The 27,286-nt window shown below is 37.8% G+C and overlaps 1 protein-coding gene across 2 annotated transcripts in view; it reads left to right on the top strand.

Moving 5' to 3' along the window:
* LOC140160774 (programmed cell death 6-interacting protein-like) overlaps positions 1–27,286 on the top strand; it is a 56,311-nt gene that overhangs the window by 16,859 nt on the left and 12,166 nt on the right. Inside the window, exons 11-15 of one of the 2 annotated variants that reach the window (XM_072184075.1) lie at positions 352–511; positions 1,366–1,514; positions 2,762–2,896; positions 11,616–11,781; positions 13,680–13,745. In XM_072184075.1, the coding sequence (XP_072040176.1) occupies positions 352–511; positions 1,366–1,514; positions 2,762–2,896; positions 11,616–11,781; positions 13,680–13,745 (676 nt within the window). The remainder of the gene's footprint in view (positions 1–351; positions 512–1,365; positions 1,515–2,761; positions 2,897–11,615; positions 11,782–13,679; positions 13,746–27,286) is intronic. The other variant, XM_072184083.1, reaches the window with a different exon arrangement.

The raw sequence follows: 27,286 nt of genomic DNA, 5'->3' as shown, positions 1-27,286 counted from the left end.
TTCTGTTGTTTCACACAGGGCAAATAATACACAGTCCTATGGCAGACCCAGCATAAAGTCTTGCAAAACCTTTGTTGTTTTAATTCTGGGATATTATGTAGCTTGCAACCACCTATAAGCAAGTTTGATAACAATTTTGGTATCATTGGATTTGAAACGAAAGAATAAACTTCCTCTATGTCAGCTATAGGATCTTTTTCCTTTCAGTTTTGATCTCATACCAACAGAGGTTATTCCAAATATAAACACAATACACATGTCAACTCATCTATAGGAATTGGGACACATAATGAAGAAACCATCTAGAGATTCTATCATTTATATGTTCATTTATCAATTGTCTTAATGCAGGGTCAGTTAGCAGCAGCATTACCACCATCTAGTGCAGGTGCAGCTTTGGCTAAAACTCCAGTAGTACAAGAATTAAGAGATTTGATGAAGAAAGTAGAAGCTATTAAAAATGAACGAGAAGTCATGGAATCTGAAATCAAGAATACATCTTGTGATATGCGTAAGTTATAAATTCTTATGGTAATGTTTATTTATTAACAGCATTTGTCTGAATAGCCATGTTAAACGCTAATGACCAAGACCACTGTGGGAACCATTAAAAAGACAAAAGAAAAACTAAGCGATAAAAGGAACTGGTGACTGAAGATGCTAGCTGACAGCTCTCACCAACATTTTGAAGAAAGCAACAGTTTGGCTGTTGACTAATTTGAGGCGATTGCGAACACACACAATTTGAGAACCAACTTGTTTTCCTGAGATGATTTGTGCCCGAACTGAAACCATGTCATGAAAGGCCAGTGGGCATACTTGATGCTATTCTGCATGCACAAAGCATTTGCAGTGGCCATGTTTTGGGTAGTTTTGAGCATACACAGTGCGCATACTATATAGATGCTGTTTTGCATGCTTAAAGTTCGTGCAGTGGTATTGTGGGCAGTTTTGAGCATAATCAGTGAGCATGCTCTACACTACCATTCATACACAAAGTACTTGCAATGGGGTAGGTTTGAGCATATGCAGTGGAATCAAGCATGTCCATTGGTGTTGGTCATGATGGCTTGGGTTTTATGAAACGGAATGTTGACAATATTTTTGGAACTAGATAAGAAGAGTTCATAAATCGGAGGTATCAAAAATGTAACAGTTCATCCAGAGCTTGGTTCTAGAATTGAGTTTAAGATTATGGTTTGTAACAAAGTTATTTTATGCAAGTTATTTTAAATCTTAGGTACATGGTTGATGGTGGCAATGTCATTTACATTTAGCAAGAGAAGGAATTAAGTATTAATCAAAACCACAACATTTAAAATTTTGTTATATCCCTTTATATGCCACTGCCTTATCTGCCTGTAGGTACCAAATTTCTGTCAGCCTTAGCAGCTGATGGTGTCATCAATGAAGAAGCCATTTCTAATCAGAATCTAGATGCAATGTATGGACCACTTATACATCAGGTTGGCGATAGTTTACGCCGACAGGAGGGTTTACTTAACAGCGTTCAGGTAAGACCTGCATCATTTATTACTGCTCTTTGCATTTATGTTTACAATATAGCATGTGCATTACATAAATTTGGAGGTGGGACCCTTATTTAAAGAATAAAAGTATTGTCAGGGCTCCCGCGGTCCTTGAAAGTCCTTGAATTTGAAAACACCTTTTCAAGGCCTAGAAAGTCCTAAAAATTTGCACAAGGTCCTTGAAAGTCCTTGAAAATTAGGTGTGGAGAGGAGCTGTCACTTTCGTTAATATGCAGCTTTTTGTGTTGTGGTAAGTCCTTGAAAATCATGCCTTTGGACTTTGAAAGTCCTTGAAAAGTCCTTGAATTTTAAAGGCTTCAAGGTGCGGGAACCCTGTATTGTTTTGAGACCCAGCCATGTATCTATCACCTGATAGGAAATAGAAGATACTATTTTATTAAGTGAAACAAAGCTGATGACCCACATAAAAAATGTTTTCTTCTGTGTTCCATCAGACAATATATACATTGGAGGGTCTCATAAACATATCTTTATTGTCAATTTTCAACAGAGCAATTGTAAAATCATGTTTGGATGTAATTCACATCCACTTTTTACAACCATTTAAATGAAAAAAGGTAAATGGGTTTTATGTAAGTCGCACATGACTGTGTCACGAAACACAGCACTAATTCCGGTGTGCCCATGTCTTACGCCATTGTGATAGGATCACCTTCTGGTTGTGTGCTGAGAGTAACAAACATGTAGTTCAGGCACCGTCAAACTGTTCTCTATTGTGTAATAGAACACAGCCACGAAATGAAGATAAGCCAATCAAATTGCCAATATCATTATTGCTGCAGAAGCATGGCTAATTCAATCATGTCATGAAATATCTGCACCTCATTTGCTGAGCAGGCCAAATCAGGGATGCTTGTTGGTAACAGTAGTGTAGCCAGGACTGTATTCAGGAGGGGCGGCCAAGAGGAGCAAGATAACCTTCTGGGTGCTGGGGCAAAATTTGACAAAATGGTCCAGGGAGGTGCATGATTGTTGAATGCTACATTTTGATGTAAACCCCATCAAAACCAGACATCTGGTTACTGAGTTATGAGCAATGCCTGAAAACAATATAAAATAAAAGAATTTGAACACAGTTTTTGCCAATATCTCAAAAATAATATTAGAGACATTCAACTCATTCCCTTGATCATGTGACATAAAGTAGAATTGTATGGATTAATGAGCAAAGTAATGGGTTTAATATTTGAACGATTATTTTCTTTTTTCAGGATGCGAACACTCGTTTTAGTGCAGCTAAACAAACCAACACTAGTGCCCAACAAAGAGAGGATGTACAGCGTAATCTTGCTGGTGCCTATGATAATTATATGGAGCTAACAGCTAACCTACAAGAGGGTACAAAGGTAAGAGAATATTAAAGTCAGTGTAATAGCTAGCCATCCTAGTGCCAAACAAAGAGAGGATGTACAGCGTAATCTTGCTGGTGCCTATGATAATTATATGGAGCTAACAGCTAACCTACAAGAGGGTACTAAGGTAAGAGAATATTTACATATATGTGAGATTTTGACCTGTAAGCATGCTCCTGGACCATAAGAAATTCCAGTTGAAATCCATACCCCCTAAGATGTGATGTCTGAATCTTCCACACAGGGAGTGTGACTTTCAAATGGGATTACCTGAATGGGTAACTCCATTTGAAATCTACACCACCTGTGTTGGAGCAAGATTAGGTAATGACTTCCATAGGGTGTGTGTAGCATATTGGTATGTAAAATGTGGTTGGAATGATCAAAATTAGACCTGGAATTGTCCTCCCCTAAAGTTTGTTCGGTTTATATAAGGCAGAAAAAATAAGACTCAAAACACAGTGTATCAATATAGAATGGCATGCACGCAGTTGGGCGTAATGCTTACGCTTAGTTGTGCGTTGCATAATGCGTGACTGGCGCATGCTTATGTGAATTTACGCGAGCGTGAGTTGGGACTTTATTGATGCGCACAGTAACCAAAGCCAAATAATATCTGCCTTATATCAGCCGAACAAACTTTAGTGATCTACATTTCTTATCACTCAAATGAATATGAATTCATAATCTCCTGCAACACTGTAAGTTCTTGTGTGCTGGAATTAGGTAAATGATTCTACTTTCCGTGGGAAATATTTTTCCCATATTTATCTCCATGGATACTCCCAACTGCATTATTGGCCTCTAATAACAATTTTAATTGGTTACAAAGAGGGCTATATTATATATTGAGCCAATCAGAGATGTGGTATGAATAATCAGTATGGCTAAACCTCTATTTTGATTGGTTCCTTAGACGATTACAAAACCAATCAGGGCCCATGAGGTATTCTCCAAAAAGAGTCATTCAACAATGAGCAAATTTGCTCATCAATAGAAAATAGATTAAATTCCAGTAAATTAACACATTTCCTTGCAGAAACACCTAATTGTAGAGGTCTTAGTTCTAGTTCCCTAATTGGCTATTCTAGTTGAAGTCTATGATACACCCCTATGGAATACATTGCTTTAATCTCCTATACAGAGGGTGTAGATATCAAATGAAGTTACCAATTCAGGTAAACCCAATTGAAATTCACACTCCCTGTGTGGGAGATTAAGATCATGTCTTCCATAGGGGGGTGTATGGCTTTCAACTGGAATAGCCTGGTCAGAGTGCATTAGGTCTTATTCTTATCAGTGAATGGCAGGTCACTTGAACACCCTAGGTGCCAATGTAAAGCAGTGATATCACTGAAATGATAAATATTGAACTAAAAACAGACTTAATGTAGAAGTGTATTTTCCTAGAGGTGTAGTGATATGTGAAGTGAGTTGATCTAATCAGGCCAAAGGTAGGAATTGTGAAGTTGAGATGCAGGCAGAAGTATACAAAAAACTGTAATACACATTTGGTATTATAGAAACTCACACCTTAAATATTCAGATGGTGTAAGGGTTTCAGCGCTACTTCCGTAATTAGTGCCCTGGGAACCTTTCTTATTTAAATTTGTTTAAGTGCCCCATTTCAGTTTACTTTTCTGACATGAAATTGGGTCAAAACTCATAATTTACCATGATTAAATCACAGATGAAGAATCTGGTCATCAGGTTTGATTTACTGAAACTTCATTCTACATATTCCTTTATTTGGCAGCATACTGCTGCTTCCAAAATATCAAGTTCAAATTTCATAACACAGTAAATAACAAGTGCTCCCTAAAAATGATTTACTAAGCACCAAGGCGCTTAATTGGCTGCATGTGGCGTAGTTTGTTCGGCTTATAAGTGGCGGAAAAATTGGGACTCATAACATTGTGTATTGATATAGAATAGCGTGCATGCTTGTTGGGCATTGTGTAATATGTGACTGGTACAAGTGGACACATCATGAGTTGGGACTTTTGATGTATGCAGTAACAAAAACCAAATAAGTATCGGTAATTATAAGCCAAACAAACTATAGTATGGGTATGTTTGGTTATTTTTTTTGGTTAGTTATGTTTAACTCAATTATCATAATTGCCTACTTAGGCCTGCCTGCATGGATCAGATTGTGTCAGTCAGTCGTAGATATTATCCTTTCCTTTACAGACACAGTTTTGATAGATGGATAGGTACTAGGTAGTAGCATGGAAATGCCCAGAAGGCAATTCAATTAGTAATATGAAATAAAAACCACACTTATATGTGGGGTCTTACGCTAATGCCCTGTGGGGCCAATTATGGGTTTTATAACAACCTTATGGAGATATACTTCCTTGTGGAGATACAAAACAATGCTCCATAAGGAAAAATGCACCACAGGGCATTAGAATTGCAAATTGATCGTACCAATAAAGTAAACATCTCCAGGGAGTCTACCCTGTGGATTTTTGTTTTTAAGGTGTGTGTTTCCATTGGGTATGCCCTGTGGTGCCAATTATGGATTCGGTACAACCTTATGGAGATAAAAAGTTACAAAAAATGACAGTTTTGTGCTAACACTTAGCACTTTCTCAATTTGAATGACCAATCCCTGCAACTGGAAGGCTGCCTCCTGATGGAGCTGACGTTTATGGCACTGTTTGTTTTAGGACTTGGTCATATATGTGCGGAAGAAAGTAGTTCCCTTTGTCTCTGTTGAGTATTCCCCCCCCCTTCCTTATCCAGATGGCTTATTTGATAAATCTTTCTGTTCTGTTCTTTGTCTTTGATTTCTGATTTCTCCCATTTGATAGCATGGTTTTCCTTAGAAACATGGTCAGTTATTGCCGATTTGTTATCCTCCCCTGTAATGGAGGCTTGTCTCTGGGATCGGGTGAAGGCTTTCTTTGAAGCCTTTTCGGCTTGTTTTGTGTACTCTTATTCTGGTGCCAACAGTCTAGATGTTTCATCTATGTTGGACTTGTCACAATTATGAACTTATTTGCGGAACTTATGGAGATAATTTTCCTCCATCAGGAAAAAAGTTTGTGATTTCCATAAGGTATAGAGTTTGTGTAGGGGTGTGTTTGTTGGTGCAAGGGGTATATCTGTGTGTATGCATTCATGCATGTATGTGCAAAATACATTCAGCAAAGTACTAATATTTTGGCTGAAAGTAACTGATTTTGTACAGTTCGAGCAAAATGTTTTCATGCCCTTGGAATTATATTTGTTTAGGGTGAAAATCCTAGGGCCTTAATTACAGTCTGTTATTTATGGCTTGTCAGAGAGATAATCTAATAAAGTCCCAGGTCTGTGAATTTCAGCAGACTTAAGAATCATTACTCAATCAAGTAGCCTTGAACTTCCTGTTGAATTTGTTAGAGTAGTGGTATGTATTGGTCTATTCCTGTTGAAATCCACACCCCCTATGGAAGACATGATCTTAATCTCCCATAAATAAATAAATTTTGGATTTATAAAGCGCCTTTCTCCAGATCTTAGAGGACTCAAAGCGCTGTAATTTCGCTGCAATGGTGAATCATCACAATCAGGTCGCATCAACTAGGCCAGTTGCTGCCGAACGGCGCACACCTATCCGCATTTAGATTGTAACATCCTCCAATTATCTGTGCAGCTCCCCAAATTCCATTGGGTGAAGGAAGTTTTTTTGATAACCAAACAACTAATCACCGATTTTTATGATACAGGAGGAAACCGGAGATCCCGGAGAAAACCTGCGAGAGCGAGCATGGAATCGGGATAAACCAAGTGCACATGAGTCCTTGGGCGGCGCCGGGCTTGAACCCGGGACCTCAGTGGTGCAAAGCGAGGAACTACCGCTGCGCTTAACTCGCCCTCCCATACAGGGAGTGTGAATTTCAAATTGGGCTACCTGAACTCCTTGTTTGGCAGATTAAGGTCATGTCTTCCATAGGGGGTGTATGGGTTTTAACTGGAACAGCCCATTACAAGAAGCAAGCTATACATTTGATTACAGTATTTCCTGATTTGTGGAAGAAAATGACTCATACAGAGTCAGAATCCATTTCATTTTTTCATTATTCTGGTCATTTTTAGAGGTGCCTAATGCTGCAATTGTCATCAAAAAGAAATCTCATTGATCCCATTGGGAAGCTCAAGAAAGCGTATTAAGTTTTTTCGTGGTTTTAGTACCTGTTCCATGAATACACTCTCGTATCTAGGATAAAATTTGAGGGTTATTGTCAAGTGAAGATGCCCACTTTGAAGGAATCACACATAACATTAGAAGGACATGGCAGCTTTCTATTTCAGAAGTGGCCTTTTTGGCAAGGGGGAATTCCATGACCTTTTTGTAGTATTTTTCTCTTAGATCAGAATAATTTGTGATTCAGTAAGATTGGTAGGAAATTCCCACCCAACCTTTATTTTGAGGGATTAGTGGAAGAAAGCCCTCATCTGCAATAGCTGCCAGGTGTCATATTTTGAGATTTGTACAATATAGAATGCAGAAATTATCAAATGTACATAGGGCAGCTATTGCAGACAGGGCTTTCTTGCACTAATAACCCCTATTTGCATTTATTAGTCAAGATGCAAAGTGAAGATAACTGAATTGGATATTGACTAATACTGGAGTGGCTGTAGCTTGACTTTTACACATGCCCTCATTTTGAAGCACTCTTTGAGTCTTTTTTTAGTCGCATTCTGGCAATTTCCTATAGAGAAAGTAGATGGAAATACCCAAACAGTCATTATTTCCTATTACCAACCCAGACAAGGTGAAAATCACAAATTAAAAAATGTTCCTCTTAATATTGGAGTAGCTCTGTGGCTGCATGGTCCTAAGTGTGTTAATGTGACTCTTGCAAGACAAACAATCTAATCTTCCAGTTCACAGATTTCTTCTACAATCACAGCTCAGTTTGTCATTCAGTGTGATTGGTGGGAACTACAAGTCAACCTGTTAAAAACATAAACATAAGTAATATGTTTTTATAAAGCACTTTTACAAAGTAGATAAGGTGATTTGTGGAAGGAAAGAGAGAAAAACAGCAGAGAAAAAGAGAAAGAGAAAACTATGATTCTGGAGGACAGTACCTGAAACTAACCAGCTTATGAAGTCAAATCACCATTTAGTTTCAAAGTAAAATGGTGCTTAGCATTGCAATAGTTCAATACATTTTTTGCAGCATTTATAGAATCCTTAGGAAAGGGATCAATCCCACTTTTTGTAGCCACTTTTCCCTTAGATCAATGTGATTTGTCACAGAGTAAAGGAAACTTCCACCCAAACTTACTTCCTATTAGTAATCAGGGTACAAGGTAAAGATCACCACTCAAGTCACCAGGAAATATCCTACTGATGATAATCTGGAATAGGGTAAATGGGTACCACTATTCAACAAGAGGGGTTTATTCCTCTGCAAACCTCTGTAGGCAATGTCTTGCAGAAAATAATACATTTTAATATAGCAATGTGTGTATGTAATTATTTGATGACAAAATAGTGTATGTTTCACTTGTTTCAACATTAAGTGATGTACTCATTAAGGAATAAGAGATGTTTATTAACCCTAATTGCCTGAGTGCTACAAAATGCTACAGCACCAAAACTATACTACAACACAAAGCCCCTGCCAGCCTGCAAGCATACCAAGGGGGTGTGTGATTGCAGAAGAATCGGACTACATAGACACAAAAAGTTTGTCTGGCCAGGTCACCACTCATGGAACGCTATCATGTTCAGGGTACTCCAAACCAGAGGGGTCAAAACTGTGCAGAAACTACCACAACATCTTTCCTCTTAATCTTCTTCTTCCAAGCACCTCTGCCCTCAAAAGCAGTTAGGGGTGAGGCCTGAAAACTCAGATTTTGCATTGATTTTTCATCCGGGGGTTAGGGTTGACCGAAGTAAAAGTTTTGTATGCATTAACCTAAGCAAGGGTCGGCTTCAAAACCCAACCACCAGCACCATGGCAGATTGTATGACACTACAGAGCATGGTTTAACTGCTGGTTCTGTCAGTGCACAGCGGTTAACCGGATGATGGATTTTGAAACAAGCCATAACAGTAACACATATATTTCATTGGGCTATTTTTGTGCCTGTTTTGGGAGAAATTTGCCCTTAACCCAAATGCCTGAAGAGCTTTTTGGCAACTAGAAGGGAAATAAGGCCAAAAAAAATAATTGTTTGTTTGGCCTCCACAGCTTTGAAAGATGAGGTGCGGGCGAGGCGGATTTTTTTTTTTTATTAATTTTTTTTGGATTTGGTGTATTCTTGGACCTAGCTAGAGCTAAAAGCTATAATCACTCATGGTAACTTTAAAAAAACCATTATGCTATGCAAAGTTATAGTTTGTGTTCATGCCATAGTCTTTTTAAGATTTCAAAATGGATATAAACCCAATGTATTTTGAAGTCATTAATAATAATAGACTGACATTAACACAAATTATAACTTTGCATATACTGAAGACAAAAAAATGGTGGGTTTTTTTTTTTTTTTTTTGGGGCTTTTAATCTTCAACCATGAACGATCCTAGCATTTAGCTCCAGCTGGGTCTAGAGATACTCCAAATCTGAAAAAAAAAAAAAAATTATAAAAAAAAAAAAAAATGAAAAAAAATATTGGTCAGGCCTTAAACTGAGGAGCGGGCGGTGGAGGACAAACAAACAACTTTTTTTTTTTTTTTTTGGAGAAATAAAGAGAGAAAATGAACAAAAACGTTGTTGGTTCTGGGTGGGATGTTAGTAGTGTTTTGTAGTACACAGGCTTGTTATGGTTAATCCATGTGTATTATGAGAGCAAATTGCAACCTGTCGCCTCCCTTGGAACGGTGAGGGTTAAAACATACAAAATGAAGACTGATAACTATTAAAGATGTTGACCCACTTCTCATTATTAAATGTAGGGCCAGCTTCCTGTGACAAGGAGACACTAATTTACTCACATTATAACATGTGTCTATGGCAATTTATAATGTACATGTGTCCTGGAGGCATATTTGTCAGCTTATTAGGCTACTTACACCGATCTGTTCAAAGCTGCCTTATGCTGTGGTCAGGTCATCTAATTGGCAGAACACCCATTACTTCCTTGTCACCTACATACAGCCAATACAGCAGGGTGATCTCAATAGTTCATTTCCATGACCTGTCAATAGTTCATTTTGATGAAATTCTCTCAAATACAGGGCATAGTTAAAACAATGTGCCCACTTAAAACCAATCAGATGACAGGAATATGTATATATATGAGGTATATAATCTTTATTACTGGTTGCAAAGCAAGTTGTAACAGAAAAAAAACTTGTATGATGTAAGTCATTTCTCATTTACATCATTAACTTGTTAAAAGGAATATTTTATACAGCAGCCATAGTAGATACAACTTTGCTGCACTCATGTGATGAATTGTAGATAGGTAATTTCCACCGTCGTTATTACACAGGTGCTGACAAGCACTGACATTACATGTTAGCGTTATTACACACTTTCACTCATATTTGTTTCATTTTAATTACAAAAGTTATTAGAAAAGGAAATGTCATATTTATTAGAATGACGTTTGACGGCTGATTTATTTGTATTTCATGACAAAATTGACAAGTGATTTTTCTGTCACAATTTGCTTTGATATGGACTTCCGTTAACTAATATTGAATGCTTTGACAATGGGTTTGCTTGTATAATGTTGTAGGGTTGGGTTAGAATATCATACAATGTTGGTTATTCCTTCATGTAATTTTACTTTACATGATGGATCGACCATGCGGATGTGGAATGCAGACGACAAGTTTTAATTTTTTTAAATTTTCATGACCATTTGTGGATTTGGCATGCAAAATGCATAAAAATGAGTACAAACAAGGCTAGCATTGGTTCAGTGGTTCTTGAGATAGCTCTTGATAATTTGAGAAAATATCTCAAAACTTGGGACTTTTTATGTTGAAGTGTATGGCTAGCACAGAGAGCATTAATATGAGATTGTTACTCTACTCTTGTTTTTGTGATGTAGGCCTATACCCTAGTATGACTCACAAATTTGTATTAATAAATCAGGGAGATTTGTTTTGGATAGATGTTAAACTAAAGTTGTTACTAACATTTTCTCTTGTCCAGATTAGTTCGATTTTGTCTGTATGTAATTGTGTGCTGGATGAAAATAAGAGCTCTGTACACTATTCTAAACTAGGAAATGATTGTTTTCAAAATTGATTGTATTACTTTTCTCAACATGATACTTTAAATTTTGTTTTCTTTCTTCTTGTATTACTTTTCTCAACTTCTTTATTTTTCATCATGAAAATATACCTGGTAATTTCTGTTACATTGGCAGAAGATGAATGGGTGATTTATTATTGTCTTATTTTCAATTGAATCCAGCTATATTTCCCTAAAGTATTTCATATTAAGAGTATATAGATATCTGCCAATGAATTCAAGCGGATCAACACAAGTCTTTAATTGACTTGATGCATATCATGAACTATACAACACTGATGAACTGTTTTTTGCATTAATAATATGTTTGTATTATTGTACATTGGTTGTTTTTGCAAAGTGCCATGAGCGTCTCTCGACGAATGCCAGTGCTTTATTAAGTGTATATCATTATTCATTATTATCATTATTCAGTTGGCCATTTTATTTTATGTGTGAGAAATCATAAATATTTAAAAGATTCCCCAATTTCTGTTCTTTTATCTCATGATCTACAGTTCTACAATGACCTGACTCAACTGCTGGTCAAGTTTCAATGTAAAGTGAGTGATTTATGCTTTGCACGACGCACAGAGAAAGAAGAATTATTGCGTGATTTGACTCAAAGCATCGCCAACCAACCATCGGGTCCTCCCCCTACTACACCCCCACATCATACACAAGGTAAGACATGGTTATAGAACTGTTTACTAATCCCAGAGATCCCAGTGTATGCTGTATATTTTGAGAGCAGGTGTTTTTCCTCCCAAGATGTATATATATGCAGGTGTTGTGGCATGATGATGATGACAAGCATCAATTGTTAACTTGTTGAGATCAACTAGTGTTCAAGAATATGATTACGGCCAAGATATCCTAATTTTGGATGTCACCATTGGTTTAATATGTACATAATCATGAAATTCATTCTGAATCCTTTGGGAGTCAGAGTTGACTCTACTGTAAGGGCTGTTTTTTTTAATTGTTTGTATGAATCAATACGTATCACTAAAGCATACCGTGTGGTTTAGTATTGCTGCATAGAATGAGGTTACAAGGTCACGGTGGGGCCTTGTTCTGTGTTGTCTTGTTTTTGCAGCATTTCAACTTTCTTCCCGTCTCCACCAAGATCTGCTTATTATGTGTTACTTTCTCCCCAAGATACCATAGGGGATGAAATCAAAACTCCACCGCCGGTTCTGTCCAGTTTCCATTGTTTAGAACAATAGAAACTGTTTGAAACCACCGTACAACCGCTGGTCGAGTTTTGATTTCATCCCTAAGACATTAGATTTTTGAAAGATATCTGTGACAAAGGATTGTGAGGTTATGTATGTTAGTAGCTAAGTATCTTCAAAATACTCTGTAAAACGTTTACTTCCTTGAATCATCACAAATGATCCAACTTCCATACTAAAACTGAACCCTCAGTTGACAGGAAACAGCATGAGTAGATAAATAATAGAATTTCCACCAGAATTTCACAATTTGTAAATTGAGATGCATATTTATTATAGCAGGTAAAAAAAAGTGTTACAAATTTACACATCTGAATCTCATTTGTTAAATATTGGGCATAGCTTTATCAAATCCATGTGTGTCAGTAAAGTATAAAAATTTTCAACATTTAAAAGCAGTGCTGGAAATACAGCAAAATCTCCAAGGGCCCTTTGTCAATTGTTGAGTGTTCAGATCAAATAGGTTTGTGAAAGTAAAGGAGAAGATTAGAAATGATTGATAAGCATGGATGACATGAGCCAGAGGAAAGATCCATTTTGCCGACTATGGTGTCAAGGTCCAGAGAATGACATTTTACATGGGCCAGAAGTGAATGCGAAGATCCTACTTTATTTGGAACCCTGTACAAAATGATCACGGTTCTCTAGGGCCAAACCCAGCCTGTCAACCACTTATATTTGGCCCTTGATCAACTCTAAAATGTAAAGGAAACATAAAAACTGGGGTGTATATGGCTTTCAAGCATGCATGATTGAAATAGGCTTGTCCCCTTGTGGCCCTCCAACAAATTAAGTGGAGACGCCTTGATTTAGCATTTTAGCCTATTCACTTTCCACACAAAAAAATGCTGTACTTTTATAGGAAAGTACACAGAACTTCTCAGAGGGTGTTTTTCCTCAGATGTGCCCAGTTGAGTGAATGCCTGTCACTGAATTGCCATGTACCTTCCAGTATGCACCTGCAGTGGGTCTGTGGGCGTATTAAAGGAAAGTGTCAAAACAGAAATTAAATAATGATGCCAATCAGATATGGATTTCCCTTTTGTCTCACTCAAGCTGAGAACTGTTTGGATTTGCTGTAGGATTAGAAAATCCAATGATAGGATGGCCTTTTATGTATTGACATTGTGAACCTGATGTCTATGTGAAGGTGTGTGAATTTGATGTGTGTGTGGGGGTGTTTGTGTGCATTTGTTGATCACTACATGTGAATATGTTTTTAAGCGTACATGTATTTAGTGTATCTGCATCTTTATATGTCCCTTTCTTACCTAAGAGTTTGTCCCAAGTTTGCATGTTTGTATGTATGTAACCTTCTCTGTCTGTGTCCTTGCATGTATTCAGCCGCAGCAACGGCATCAGCATCGAGTGCACCACCTAGTGCTCAATCTAAACCTGCAGACAAGAAAGGTATGATAAACACCATGTTTATATTTCAGATATTATACTAATCATTGCTGCACTCGATCAGGTAGAACCAATGAGTTCTGACTCTGCCATATTTGAGTGTCACTCATGGAGGGCAAATATGCGCATGGTAAACTATTGTGTTGTACCAATATGTTCTTAATCAAATTCAGTAAACCTTTGACGAGCGCCGTATTTTAAGTATACATCGTATATTTACTGTGTTGGACGCACTTGTCTCTGATTGGCTGCTGAGGCAATCTGCTGTTGCCGAGTGGAAATTTATGAATGAACTGTGTGCCATGCGCGTTGTTGAGCTCCGAATTTGCAACATCGCGGTAGTCGTGCTCGTCAAAGGTTTGCTGCATTTGATTATAGTGCTATGCGCGCAGACCTTTGTAATATTCAAGCTTGAAGACGCAAATTATCGTTCTATTTCTGGCTTTGATGATAAATGCCGGAGGTACTTTCAAGCTCCATGCATGACACACCAAGATGGCACTATAGCGCTATTTACAAAACAATTTCAGTCTGTACTCTTTGGGTAAAAATCTGTGGCTGTGTATTACACATTAAAAGGGTAACTAATATAAATTTAGGGATTCAATCATGTTTCACCGTTGTTCATCGCCGTTTAACAACGATGCGGCCGCGTCGTCTGCGTGGTTTACTTCGCGAGGGCAGCTTTAGCTGCCCGAGCGAAGTAAACCACGCAGACGACGCCGCGGCCGCATCGTTGTTAAACGGTGATGAACAACAGTGAAACATGATTGAATCCCTTTCAACAACAAAAAGAAGCTAAATATCGTATAATTCACGATTATTTTACGAGGAATGTCAGTTAATCATTGCCACTCAGCCTTACAAACACTTCAGTGATTTCTCTTTTGATATCAGCAATAAAACTACAGAATAAAACGGCACTGAATGTTTAGCCGCTACCTGAAAAATACTGAATTCAACTTGTAAGCTGGCATACGCACAAAGATTCCAGGCATGACGAATTTTACGCGCTCGTGCGTAACGCGTAGTCTCGCTCGCGTTCGCGTATACGCTACAGTAAAAGTGTGGGTTCATCACGGTTTAACAACGGTTGGCTCATGTACAAAGGTATAGGAAGAGTTGTTGAAAACAAATTTACCTTTATAATTGACAAAATAAGTAGGAACGATTACATGTTAACAATGTTGTAGCTATGGTGGTCGGCAGTGGGCGGTGGAGCCCACCACACACTTTTAGAGCCCACCACTGAAGGTTCATTTTGATGCTAGAGCCCACCACTCCAACTGAAAAAAGCAAGTGTATTTTACCAAATTTATCATTAAAATGTCCACTTTTGATAAAATCATGCTAAATCAAGAAAATTCTGTTCATTGCCGCCCGACACACAAATTCTGCTAGCTACAACCCTACATGTAAATAGATATTGTGCTAAAATGGAGGAGAAAATAAGTTGATAATACCAAGGATAGTCCAAAGGTTTAGAGAATTTGAACAAAAACTGGAACCAAACAAGAAGATAACCATTTTCCAGTATGAAATAATGTAAAAGACATGCTTCTAAATTGTAGTGCCTCAAAAAAATGTCTGGCTTGAGCGTTGAGTTCCTGCTCTAAGAAAGTCTCATGTGCAGGTCGCAGCATCTGCATTCAAATTACTGCTGAAATAATAGCCTATGTTGCAAAATATGTTTCATATAGACTTCATGTAGAACAGAGGACACATCCTTTGTAATTTTAATATACTATAAAGCAGTATATAGCAGCCCTTTATGCTTAGCTATACACTGATGCTATTACTATGCAGAGGTTGAATTAGTGAGGCTGAATCATGTACTGATGAAGTCTACCATATATGTTTCTTAGTTTAGCTTGTGACTAATTTAAATCATTCACTACTCTCCATGTCAAGGGTTTAGGGCAATATGTTTAGATTGTGTACAATATAGAATGTAGAAATTGTCAAATATCTACAATACAGCAGCTATTGCAGATTGTCTGCTGGCTCTAGTCCTTCAATGTCTTCTGTTTTTCTTGTCTGTACAACAAGTTGACTACAACCACATTTTTATCATCAATTATTGTCAAGTATCCATATGTGTTATGTATATGTAATTTTTTGTCTGTATATTGAAATGTTGTCTCACTACGAAACTAGTACTGTAGAACAATAGAAACCGGACGGAACCGCCGGTCAACCGCTGGTCGAGTTTTGATTTCATCCCTAAGACATGAACTTGGATGGATTAACATTAAAAATCGATGGTTAATTCACAAGTGCATTAGTGATAAACACCATTTTTATATTTCAGATATTATACTAATCATTGCTGCACTCGATGGAGTAGAACCAATGAGTTCTGACTCTGCCATATTTGAGTGTCACTCATGGAGGGTAAAATGTGCCTGGTAAACTTTGATTGCTTGTTTGCAGCTGCATCTATTGTGTTGTACCAATATGTTCTTAGTGCTACACACATAGACCTTTGTAATATTCAAGCTTGAAGATGCAAATTACCGTTCTATTTCGTGCTTTGACAATAATAAATGCCGGAGGTATTTTGCCTTTCAAGCTCCATGCATGACACACCAAGATGGCACTATAGCGCTATTTACAGAACATTTTCAGTCTGTACTCTTTGGGTAAAAATCTGTGGCTGCAATACAGCACAGTAAAAGGGTAACTAAATACAAATTCACCTTTATAATTGACAAAATAAGTAGGAACGATTACATGTAAACAATGTTGTAGCTATGGTGGGCGGCAGTGGGCGGTGGAGCCCACCACACACTTCTGGAGCCCACCACTGAAGGTTCATTTTGATGCTAGAGCCCACCACTCAAACTGAAAAAAGCAAGTGTATTTTACCAAATTTATCATTAAAATGTCCACTTTTGTTGAAATCATGCCAAATCAAGAAAATTCTGTTAATTGCCGCCCGACACGCAAATTCTGCTAGCTACAACCCTGCATGTAAATAGATATTGTGCTAAAATGGAGGAGAAAATACATAGATAATACCAAGGATAGTCCAAAGGTTTTAGAGAATTTGAAGACAAACTAGAACCAAACAAGAAGATAACCATTTTCCAATATGAAATAATGTAAAAGACATGCTTCTAAATTGTAGTGCCTCAAAAAAATGACTGGGTTGAGCGTTGAGTTCCTGCTCTAAGAAAGTCTCATGTGTAGGTTGCATCATCTGCATTGAAATTACTGCTGAAATAATAGCCTATATATGTTGTAAAATATGTTTCATATAGCCTTCATCTAGAACAGAGGACATATCCTTTGTAATTTTAATATATTCTAAAGCAGTATATAGCAGCCCTTAATGATTAGCTGCTATTACTATGCAGAGGTTGAATGAGTGAGGCTGAATCATTTACTTATGAAGTCTACCATATATATTTCTTAGTTTAGCTTGTGACTAATTTAAATCATTCACTACTCTCCATGTCAAGGGTTTAGGGCAATATGTTTAGATTGTGTACAATATAGAATGTAGAAGTTTTCAAATATCTACAATACAGCAGCTATTGCAGATTGTCTGCTGGCTCTAGTCCTTCAATGTCTTCTGTTTTTCTTGTCTGTACAACAAGTTGACTACAACCACATTTTTATCATCAATTATTGTCAAGTATCCATATGTGTTATGTATATGTAATTTTTTGTCTGTATATTGAAATGTTGTCTCATCACGAAACTAGTACTGTGCCCCAAAAGTCGCGCTACCATTTTGAACATCAGTTCGACGTAGAAGTAGTGATGTAGCAGGATTTATTACCATAGCAATAGATGAAAACAATTTTTGAATGTATTGCCCTCCACTATAAGTAGGCTGCACTAATCAACTATCATGTCTGTATCCCTTTTCAAATACACTCATCATACATGTATGAGTGAATGCGAGTACACAGCAAGTGGACTTAGCAGCACCTTTTCTTTGGGATGTATGTTCTTTGATACGCTCTTCAAGTTGGACATTCAGGAGTTGAGAAATTTAAAGAGCCAAGTTGCAGATCCAATTTGCATTTTCTCAAAACACACATTTTGTCTTACTAGTCATTCTAGTATGAAATATTGCATTTGGGTACAAATTTACTCGGTCTTGTATAGATCTTGTAACAAAGAAGGAAAATATATCAAGTTTGGTATCAATTAAATTGACAAGATTCCTCAATTTCAATGTATATTATATTCCCTGTTGCTTGTTATTTACAGTAGATATGAATGTTGCTGATGGTAGTGCAACTTTTGGGACTACAACCTCACAACCTAAACCTGAGGATAAAAAAGGTATTGATAAGTCACCAAATTAAACAATAAGCATCATACATACAGCTAGTTGTATTCCCGGGGTTGCATTACATTATTGTTGTCACCTTCATGTTCATTGCTATTTGAAATTGGTAGCATCTTATTTCATTTTCAAATGGCCAACAGATATTGTCAAGTGTCTATGTGTTATGTACATGTGATATTTATGTCTATGTGTTATGTACATGTGATTTTTATGTCTATGTTTTGTAATGTTGTTTCATCAGAGGAAACTACAAATAGTCAACCTAAACCCGAGGATAAAAAAGGTATTGTTATCATAATTTGAGTATGATGGCTTACTGGTTTAACAGACATCATAGTCACACATTGCATTTCATTATCAAAATTGTATCATCTTCATCTTCATTGCCATTTTGAATTGATTTTAATATCATGATATTTGCATATATGCTATCATGCTATTTGCTGGCGAAGTGACGTAATAATCGGATTAACTACCATAGCAATATGTAAAAACAATTTTTGATTATTCCGTGCAGCACAAATTAAAGCGCAGTGATTTATAGTGCGCTACGCACAGGCACAACGTCTAGACGTTGATCCACAAGCCTCAGCACACTTTACTTCACAAGTATGTTGACGCGGTACCTCTGCATTGAACCATATCATGCTGATCACTTGCACCTGTAAGATTAGTATCTTTCATATCTTTCAAAAGAGCGGCATTGTATTCAATCTATGATTGCAGACATACACAGGTGATGAGTGCAACCTGCTTGTAGTGTAACGAGATATATTAAAAAATTGTTTTCATCTATTGCTATGGTAGTTAATCCGATTATTATGTCACTTTGTCGGCGATTTAAAACTCAATACAAGAATTGGATGGACAACTTACTTTCATCAATTATTGGTGTACTAAATAGACTTTTTCCAATTTTGTTATTATGATGCTTCAGTTTTCTCTTTTTTACATTGGTAATTCAGCCATCTAATAAGCATATAAAAATGGGAGACTTTAACAATGATAATTAACAAATGGCAGAGTGTTTCAACAGTTTTACCATTCTTTAATGATAAATGTGATGTAAAAATGGTTGAAACTCTTTGAAAAATAAGGCAAAGTAGTTACGGTGGGTTTCACAGTGCAGCATAACAAGGCTAATCCGATTATCATTATGTCAACTGGATCACGCTTTTGAGTTCTTCACCACGATCACAATGAGCGCAACACAAAGTTTATGGCATGTACTACCAATTCCAAAAGGTGCGTGATCCAGTTACCAGGGAGTTATGTAACCACTTAGCTGGTGAATTGAAGTTTTGAATGTAGCAGTGTAAGCTGGGTTAGCAATTACTTAAGCATTGTTTCCATTACTTTTATTGTTGTTATTGTTTTTTATCAATTACAAGTTTTTAACACGACGAGAGTAAGTACAACAGAAGGGCGCTAGGGCTTATTAACATGTATTGCAAATCTGAATGGTATAAAGTTAAGCGTAAAATTATGAACTTGTTGTACTAACATTAGCACAGCTTTGTATTGGAAAACCAGTAAAGTAGTGGATATGGTGGGAAACAAGTTATAGTTAAGGGTTTGGTGGCTGGTAGGAAGCCTTTCTCCTTCCTGAAAACCTATTTAAAGAAAAGCCATACTGTTTTGTTGTATAGTGCTTCCACTTTGCCTTTAGTACATGATGTTGATATTTTGTGTAGCATTTAAGCTTAAGTTCTCATATATTTGTTAATAAGCTGCATGTATGATCAAAAAGTGACCGCCATACAAAGTTTGGACAAAAACCATTTAATGGGTGTACAAGGTTTCCTGACTTTTTATATTGGCCTGTATCTTTGTGATCAGTGATGTATATTCATGGTCAAAATGACGCTGCTGCTGTGGTGTATGGGCTGTGAGTTTTTCTGAACTTCTTTCACACAAGCACGCTCTTAAATGCCCCATATCCAGGCAAGGTGGCGGAGCCTCACAACCCAGCTCAACTCATCATCTTATTGATTAACCCCACACGCTGGGTGCCTACTGCCTATCTGTCACACCCTGGGTGCCTACACTGGAACAGCATAGGGGTAATATACAAGGCCCCTCTCCCAACCCTGTGGGGTTCAGGTTAATGATACACAACACAAAACAGTTATTTGAAATTTCAAACAAAATTGTAATTCAGACTAGCTCAAAGATGAAAATTTCCACCTTCAGTGTATCAGAATTTGCCATGCTTAAAAGAACTGTTGAGAACTGATAATTACACATAGCCTTCTGACCTCTGATGTTTAATACCTTATACCAAATGGTCTTTTATTGGCCTCATGTAACTCTTTTCAAACATTTTGGTTGAAGAAATGTGCACTAAAAATTATCAAAAATACAAAAGCAAGACACAGCAAAACAAGCAAAAACAAAGCGACAACAAAAGCATCTGACAGTACATTTTAATCACTGCATATATTTCACCATATCTTCAAAGGTCAGGTTAGAAAGTGCTTTTTTTTGTGTAAGTTTTGCTTTAAAATAGTTTCCTGCTTTCATGTACTCAACTCAGATTAAATCTGTCATGAACATTTTGAAGATTTTTTGTTTTTAATTGATGGTTATCTTTGAAATGGGTTTTATACAAGAGACAGTCATAATACCATTCTGTCATAGAAAAGTAATAAGAGTATGGGAAATCCTTGCTGTTAGTCATAGGTCATTGTCCTAAAAGGGGTTTTTTTTTCTGAATTTGTGAAAGCACTGCAAAGATGAACCCCATGAGGGAGTACTATCTGCTGAATTGTTACAAGAACACTATGATTTAGCCAATCAGCAACATGGTAAGAATGGTGGTAGGGCTGAAGAGGCTTAACCCCATGAGTACTAAATGCTGATTGGTTACAAGAACACTATTGTGCCAATCAGCAACCTGGTAAGAATGGTTATTGGGCTGAAGAGGATTGTCACTCAGATAAATATATTGCATAATTAAGCAGGCAGAAACCGTGTAATTACAGAGTTTATTTGCTATTCCAGTTGAAATCCTCAAATCCATATACCCCCTAGATGGAAGACATGTTTTTAGTCTCCCACAAAGGGGATGTATATTTCAAATTTATTATTCAGGTGACCCCATTTGAAATCCACACTCCCCCGTGTTGGAGATTAAGGTCATGTCTTCCGGGGTGTATGGATTTCATCTTAAATATCCCATTGGTTCTCAAGGGGTTGAAGACAGTAGGATAGGATAGGAAGGATAGGAAGCTTTATTTCACCACGGAGGCCCAAATCAACAAAGTTGTTCTTCCTTGGGGCCGTGGACGTAACATATGTGGAGAAGCACATCTGTGGGTTTTTTTCATTATGTGAATTTAATTTCACCCTAATATGATATAAAGCTGGCTATCCCTTTTGCAATTAGTCATGCTTGTACAACATTCAATCACATTAAGAATTAATGCAAACCAGACCTGTAGAAATGATATAAGTGACTTGCTCCCACGAAAGGAGCATTAAGTCACAAGTTTGGAGTTTCAAAACGTGCCAACAGTTACGTTGATGTTCTTTGGTTCTTGGCAGTGGTATGTCCTTTGTGAATGGGGACATAATATGCTGTACTCTGATCAATTCTGTCGTCATTCACAAAGAACATACCACTGCCAATGCAGGTGTCTTCAAACAAAGAACAGCAACTCAACAATCAGAACATCTTAAAACCCTGAACTTATGACTTAACGCTCATTTCGTGTTAAAACAGGTCACATATATATTTTTGAATGGGGGGGGTGTCCAGACTCTTTTCAGAAGAAACATCTTGCTTGTTTATAGTGGACTTTTTACCCCGTTATGTTCTGGGACTCAAAAAGGACTCCTTATATTTCTAAAATTTTAATATTTTGAGGCATATTTTTATTATTTTAGCTTACTTCCATAAAAAAGTGAACCTTTTCAAATTAGAGAATAACTTGATTTCTAATTACAGTTGATTATAATGGAAATGTCATTGCATTTCTCAAAATGGAAAATATGGCTACACAATTCAGACACATAAACTACATGTATGCAAACCATGTATAGAAGATCGTAGGCATCAAGGAGTATATTATATTAATCAAGAACAAATATTTTTTTCATATCCCACCTATGCAACAGACTTTTGCAAAGTTCATTGACACATTTATAAAAAAAGGGTATAATTAATTTGTGTGTACATGCATGTGACGTCACTTTTTATTGAAAGTTAGATAAGTAAATATAGCTCATTGCACATGTATGGCTGTTTACACAGCTAGAATGTTCACTTGTGTGTTGTGATGTACCTTAGGAAGTTAGGAGTGTCACTGGAGTATCCAGGCTGTGGCTCTGGGAGGGACACTCAGGGTCTTTTTATCTTTTCAATTTCCGTAAGTCTTTTGTTCAGATACGAAAACGCAAGGGATTCAGTAAGTTACTGTAATCTGATTTCATTGTTAACTCTGAAGTACCAATCAGCTTATTTCAATAGAGGTGATTGCTTATGTCAATAAAACCGGAGAGAAAAAATATGTTAACACCAGTGTTTTTAATGGCCTAGCGCCCTCTTGGTAAATTGATCTACATTGATTTGACAAAATGCATGCCAATCCGAATGACAAAGTCCACTTTTTTCTGTAAAAACGTTGCAAATAAGCCCTAAAATCACAAAAGGTCCGCTTATGAGCCTGTCGAACCCCAAAGCACTTATGCAGGGCCACAGTGTCGCCCTTCACTCGTATCAATGTCTATCTCCCTATTTTGCTTCCTCCTGCCCCCCCCCCATATGATCAGTCTCCCCACCCTCCCCGTCCCCGGACCCTACTCTCTCCTCTCGAGTTCTTCTCTTTCTAGTCTTCCCGTCTCTCCCTCTTCTCTCTTTCTTCCTCACCCCCTCCCACTCTCGCTTGTTCAGTCTCAACTTAAGTATCTCCCTCCCTCCCTCCCTCCCCCTCGCGAAATTTATCAGTATGATCCATGACTGAAAATAAGCTCTGCAAAAATAAACATTTAAAATAAACCCGAGTCTTGCATACAGGCCCAACCAATTATCAGATTAGCTTGCCATGAATAGAATACATTATCTTTGCTCCAATGCAAATTCTTTTGTATTGCATTTCAATATAAAACATGATTACCAAATCACCACTTATACGCGCCTCATTGGGAGATTTTAGACGCTTCGTTTCATCGCCAATATGAAAGACTTTTGCTTATAACTTGGCAACATGGTTAGTATATATTTCAATGCAAGACTTTTTTTAAGAGCCACTTACGTCTAGGCGTAAGTGCATATACACCAAACACAAGTCAATTGAAGCCGTACCATTTACCGCGAATTTAGGACCGTAAAATTTAGACTTTTCTTTTGTCTAGATTGGCACCCAACCGCACATCTCAAGGTTTTATGTAAAAAATCAATATAACTTACCAAAACGAAAACTGAAATTCACGAGCTTCAAATTTTCAGTAACTAACAAAAGGCTAGAATAAAAGATTGGCCACACCTGGGAGACTACCACTTCAGAATAACAATGACTTACAAAAACTATTACGGTTACGGAAACAGAAACTGAAAAGATAAAACGACGGTCAGGTAGATAAAATAAAACCTCTTAGATGAATTCTTTTATGTGTCTTGAATTTGCATCACATTCCTTACAAAGGATGTTTGCATAATTGTTCCAGTGAATGATGTGATTTTACTGAGGTGAGTCTCAAATTCATGTTTCACCTAAATAAGGGTGGTTACAGTTTGTACACAGAATTTCATATATGCAATCAGTTGTGCTATGAAGATCAATTTTTGTCCTTTAGGATGAACAAGCATCCTACAGAGCATATTATTGCTGTATTTTCAGTGTTAATGGAAGATTCTGTTGGCTTTTTGTGAGTGTCCTTCTATGTACAGGAGAACTACAAAACTTGTTATTACCGTTTTTCTTGGTCTTAGGCATCACCATTTTTTCCAAAACTTGTTTAAAAGAAATTTATTCAAACTATTTGCTGGTCAGTGATATAAGGACTTAGCATGTGAGGTTCCTGGACTTTGGTGTAGAGGCTTATGGCTGTGTAATATTAATGAATTTATGAATAGAATATTTTGAGCTTATCAGTTGTGAGATGGGATGATATGAACAGATAGGTGAGTACGCAGGCTGTGTTTAGTGAACAGATGTTGGGGTTTCACACAGACCTATTGGAATCTCACTTCCGATTTATCATTGTAAATATCAATGAAATTGATTACTCTAAATCACAAAATGTTTGCATTAAAAAAATTTCATGGGTGCCAAGGATTCACAACATTTTCGCAGATTTTTTTTTTCCGTAACATTTTCCCAGATATTTTTTCCCTATATAGGCCTTTAAGAAAAAATTTCAATTTTGCTATTTAATACATGCCACAAAAGATATGGTTTGTTTCAAATCGTGAAATTTTGTGCAGGGAAAATATTTGTGCTTTGCGTAGTGTGCTGCTGTGTAATCTGATGCAAAATTTGACAAAAAAATATGGTAGTTGGTACCCGGGGTTGGTACATCTATATAATAATACGCATCGTCTGTCTATCTATCTGTCTATCTATCTGTCTGTCTATCTGTGTGTCTGTCCGCCTATTTTCTCGGAGACCGGGGGTCGCACGTTCCTCAAACTTGGTGGGTGGGTGCAGCTTGGTATGAGGAAGAACGAGTTTATATTGGTTAGTGGGTCAAGGTCACCCGAGGTCATCCAGGGGTCAAATTAGTAAAAACTGTTTTTCTCGGAGACTGGGGGTCGACGTTCCTCAAACTTGATTTGGTGGGTGCGTGCTTTGACCCAGGACAGAACAAGTTTGTATTGGTTAGTGGGTCAAGGTCACCAGAGGTCATCTAGGGGTCAAATTAGTAAAACTGTCATATGGTCATGCAACTTGGTGGGTAGGTGCATCTAGACCTAAGACGGAACAAGTTTGTATTGGTTAGTGGGTCAAGGTCACCCAGGGGTCATCTGAGGTCAAAGTAGTAAAAACTGTTTTCCGCCTATTTTCTCAGAGACTAGGGGTCGTATGCGTTCCTTAAACTTAGTGGGTGGGTGCATCTGGACCTCAGACAGAACAAGTTTGTTTCGGTAAGTGGGCCAAGTAAAAACTGTCGTATGGGCATGAAACTTGGTGGGTACAGTCAACTTTTAGAGTCAAATTTTGACGGTCATTTTGGGGTCATCCGGGGGTCAACCAGGGGTCATCTGAGGTCAAATTAGTAAAAATGTTGTATGGGCATGAAACTTGGTGGGTACAGTCAACTTTTAGAGTCAAATTTTTGGATGGTCATTTTGGGGTCATCCAAGGTCAAATTACTAAAACTGTCATATGGGCATGAAACGTGGTGGGTACAGTCAACATTTAGAGCCAAATTTTGGAAGGTCATTTCGAGGTCACAAGGGGTCATCTGAGGTCAAATTAGTAAAAACTGTCCTATGGGCATAAAACTTGGTGAGTACAGTCACCATCAGCCAGGTAATCGCGACAGCCGAGAACCGCCAAATACGGGTAACCGCCTAGTCTATATAATAATACTGGTAGTCTGTCTCTGTCTCTGTCTGTGACTCTGTCTGTCTGTCTGTCCGCCTATTTTCTCGGAGACTAGGGGTCGCACGTTTCTCAAACTTTGTGGGTGGGTGCAGCTTGACCCCTTACAGAACAAGTTTGTATTGGTTAGTGGGTCAAGGTCACCCGAGGTCATCCAGGGGTCAAATTAGTAAAAACTGTTTTTCTCAGAGGCTGGGGGGCACCCATTCCTCAAACTTGGCAGGTGGGTGCGTCTTGACCCGGGACAGAACAAGTTTGTATTGGTTAGTGGGTCAAGGTCACCAGAGGTCATCTAGGGGTCAAATTAGTAAAAATTGTCATATGGGCATGCAACTTGGTGGGTAGGTGCATCTTGACCTAAGAAGGAACAAGTTTGTATTGGTTAGTGGGTCAAGGTCACTCAGGGGTCATCTGAGGTCAAATTAGTAAAAACTGTTTTCCGCCTATTTTCTCGGAGACTAGGGGTCGCACGTTCCTCAAACTTGGTGGGTGGGTGCATCTGGACCTCATACATGGGAGGGCGAGTTAGCGCAGCGGTAGTTCCCTCGCTTTGCACCACTGAGGTCCCGGGTTCAAGCCCGGCGCGCCCAAGGACTCATGTGCACTTGGTTTATCCCGATTCCATGCTCGCTCTCGCAGGTTTTCTCCGGGATCTCCGGTTTCCTCCTGTATCGCAAAAAATCGGTGATTAGTTGTTTGGTTATCAAAACTTCCTTCACCCAATGGAATTTGGGGAGCTGCACAGATAATTGGTGGATGTTACAATCTAAATGCGGATAGGTGTGCGCTGCCGTCGCAGCAACCTAGTTGATGCGATCTGATTGTGATGATTCACCATTGCAGCGAAATTACAGCGCTTTGAGTCCTCTAAGATCTGGAGAAAGGCGCTTTATAAATCCAAAATTTATTTATTTATTTATACAGAACAAGTTTGTTTCGGTAAGTGGGCCAAGATTACCCGAGGTCATCCAGGGGTCATCTGAGGTCAAATTAGTAAAAACTGTCGTATGGGCATGAAGGTGGGTACAGTCAACTTTTAGAGTCAAATTTTTGGACAGTCATTTTGGGGTCACCCAGGGGTCATCTGAGGTCAAAATAGTAAAAAATGTCGTATGGGCATGAAACTTGGTGGGTACAGTCAACTTTTAGAGTCAAATTTTTGACGGTCATTTTGGGGTCATCCAAGGTCAAATTACTAAAAACTGTCGTATGGGCATGAAACATGGTGGGTTCAGTCAACATTTAGAGCCAAATTTTGGCAGGTCATTTCGAGGTCACAAGGGGTCATCTGAGGTCAAATTAGGAAAAACTGTCCTATGGGCATAAAACTTGGTGGGTACAGTCACCATCAGCCAGGTATAATTGTGACAGCCGAGAACCGCCAAATACGGGTAACCGCCTAGTATTACAATATTGCTTTTCAATCAAGAACTCTGCTGCATCTGTATCATGTGAATACTGCCCTCTGGAGTTAGTTATCTGCTCATACATGCTATTCCTATCAACATTAAATCTGATCTGATATTATTGCTTTAAGTTTCAATATTATCTGTGACAATCAAATCTTTAAGATACGGTACAGACCTTGAGGCTCAGACAGGTAGATATGAAGAGGCTGGTTATTAATGGTTAAAGAAAATACAAGGCCTTGAAAGCCAGGAAATAAAGATATTTAATTGCTTGTTATTATT

Source organism: Amphiura filiformis, chromosome 1, assembly GCF_039555335.1.
Source record: "Amphiura filiformis chromosome 1, Afil_fr2py, whole genome shotgun sequence".
NCBI lineage: Eukaryota > Metazoa > Echinodermata > Ophiuroidea > Amphilepidida > Amphiuridae > Amphiura > Amphiura filiformis.
This window is presented reverse-complemented; position numbering and strand designations above follow the sequence as displayed.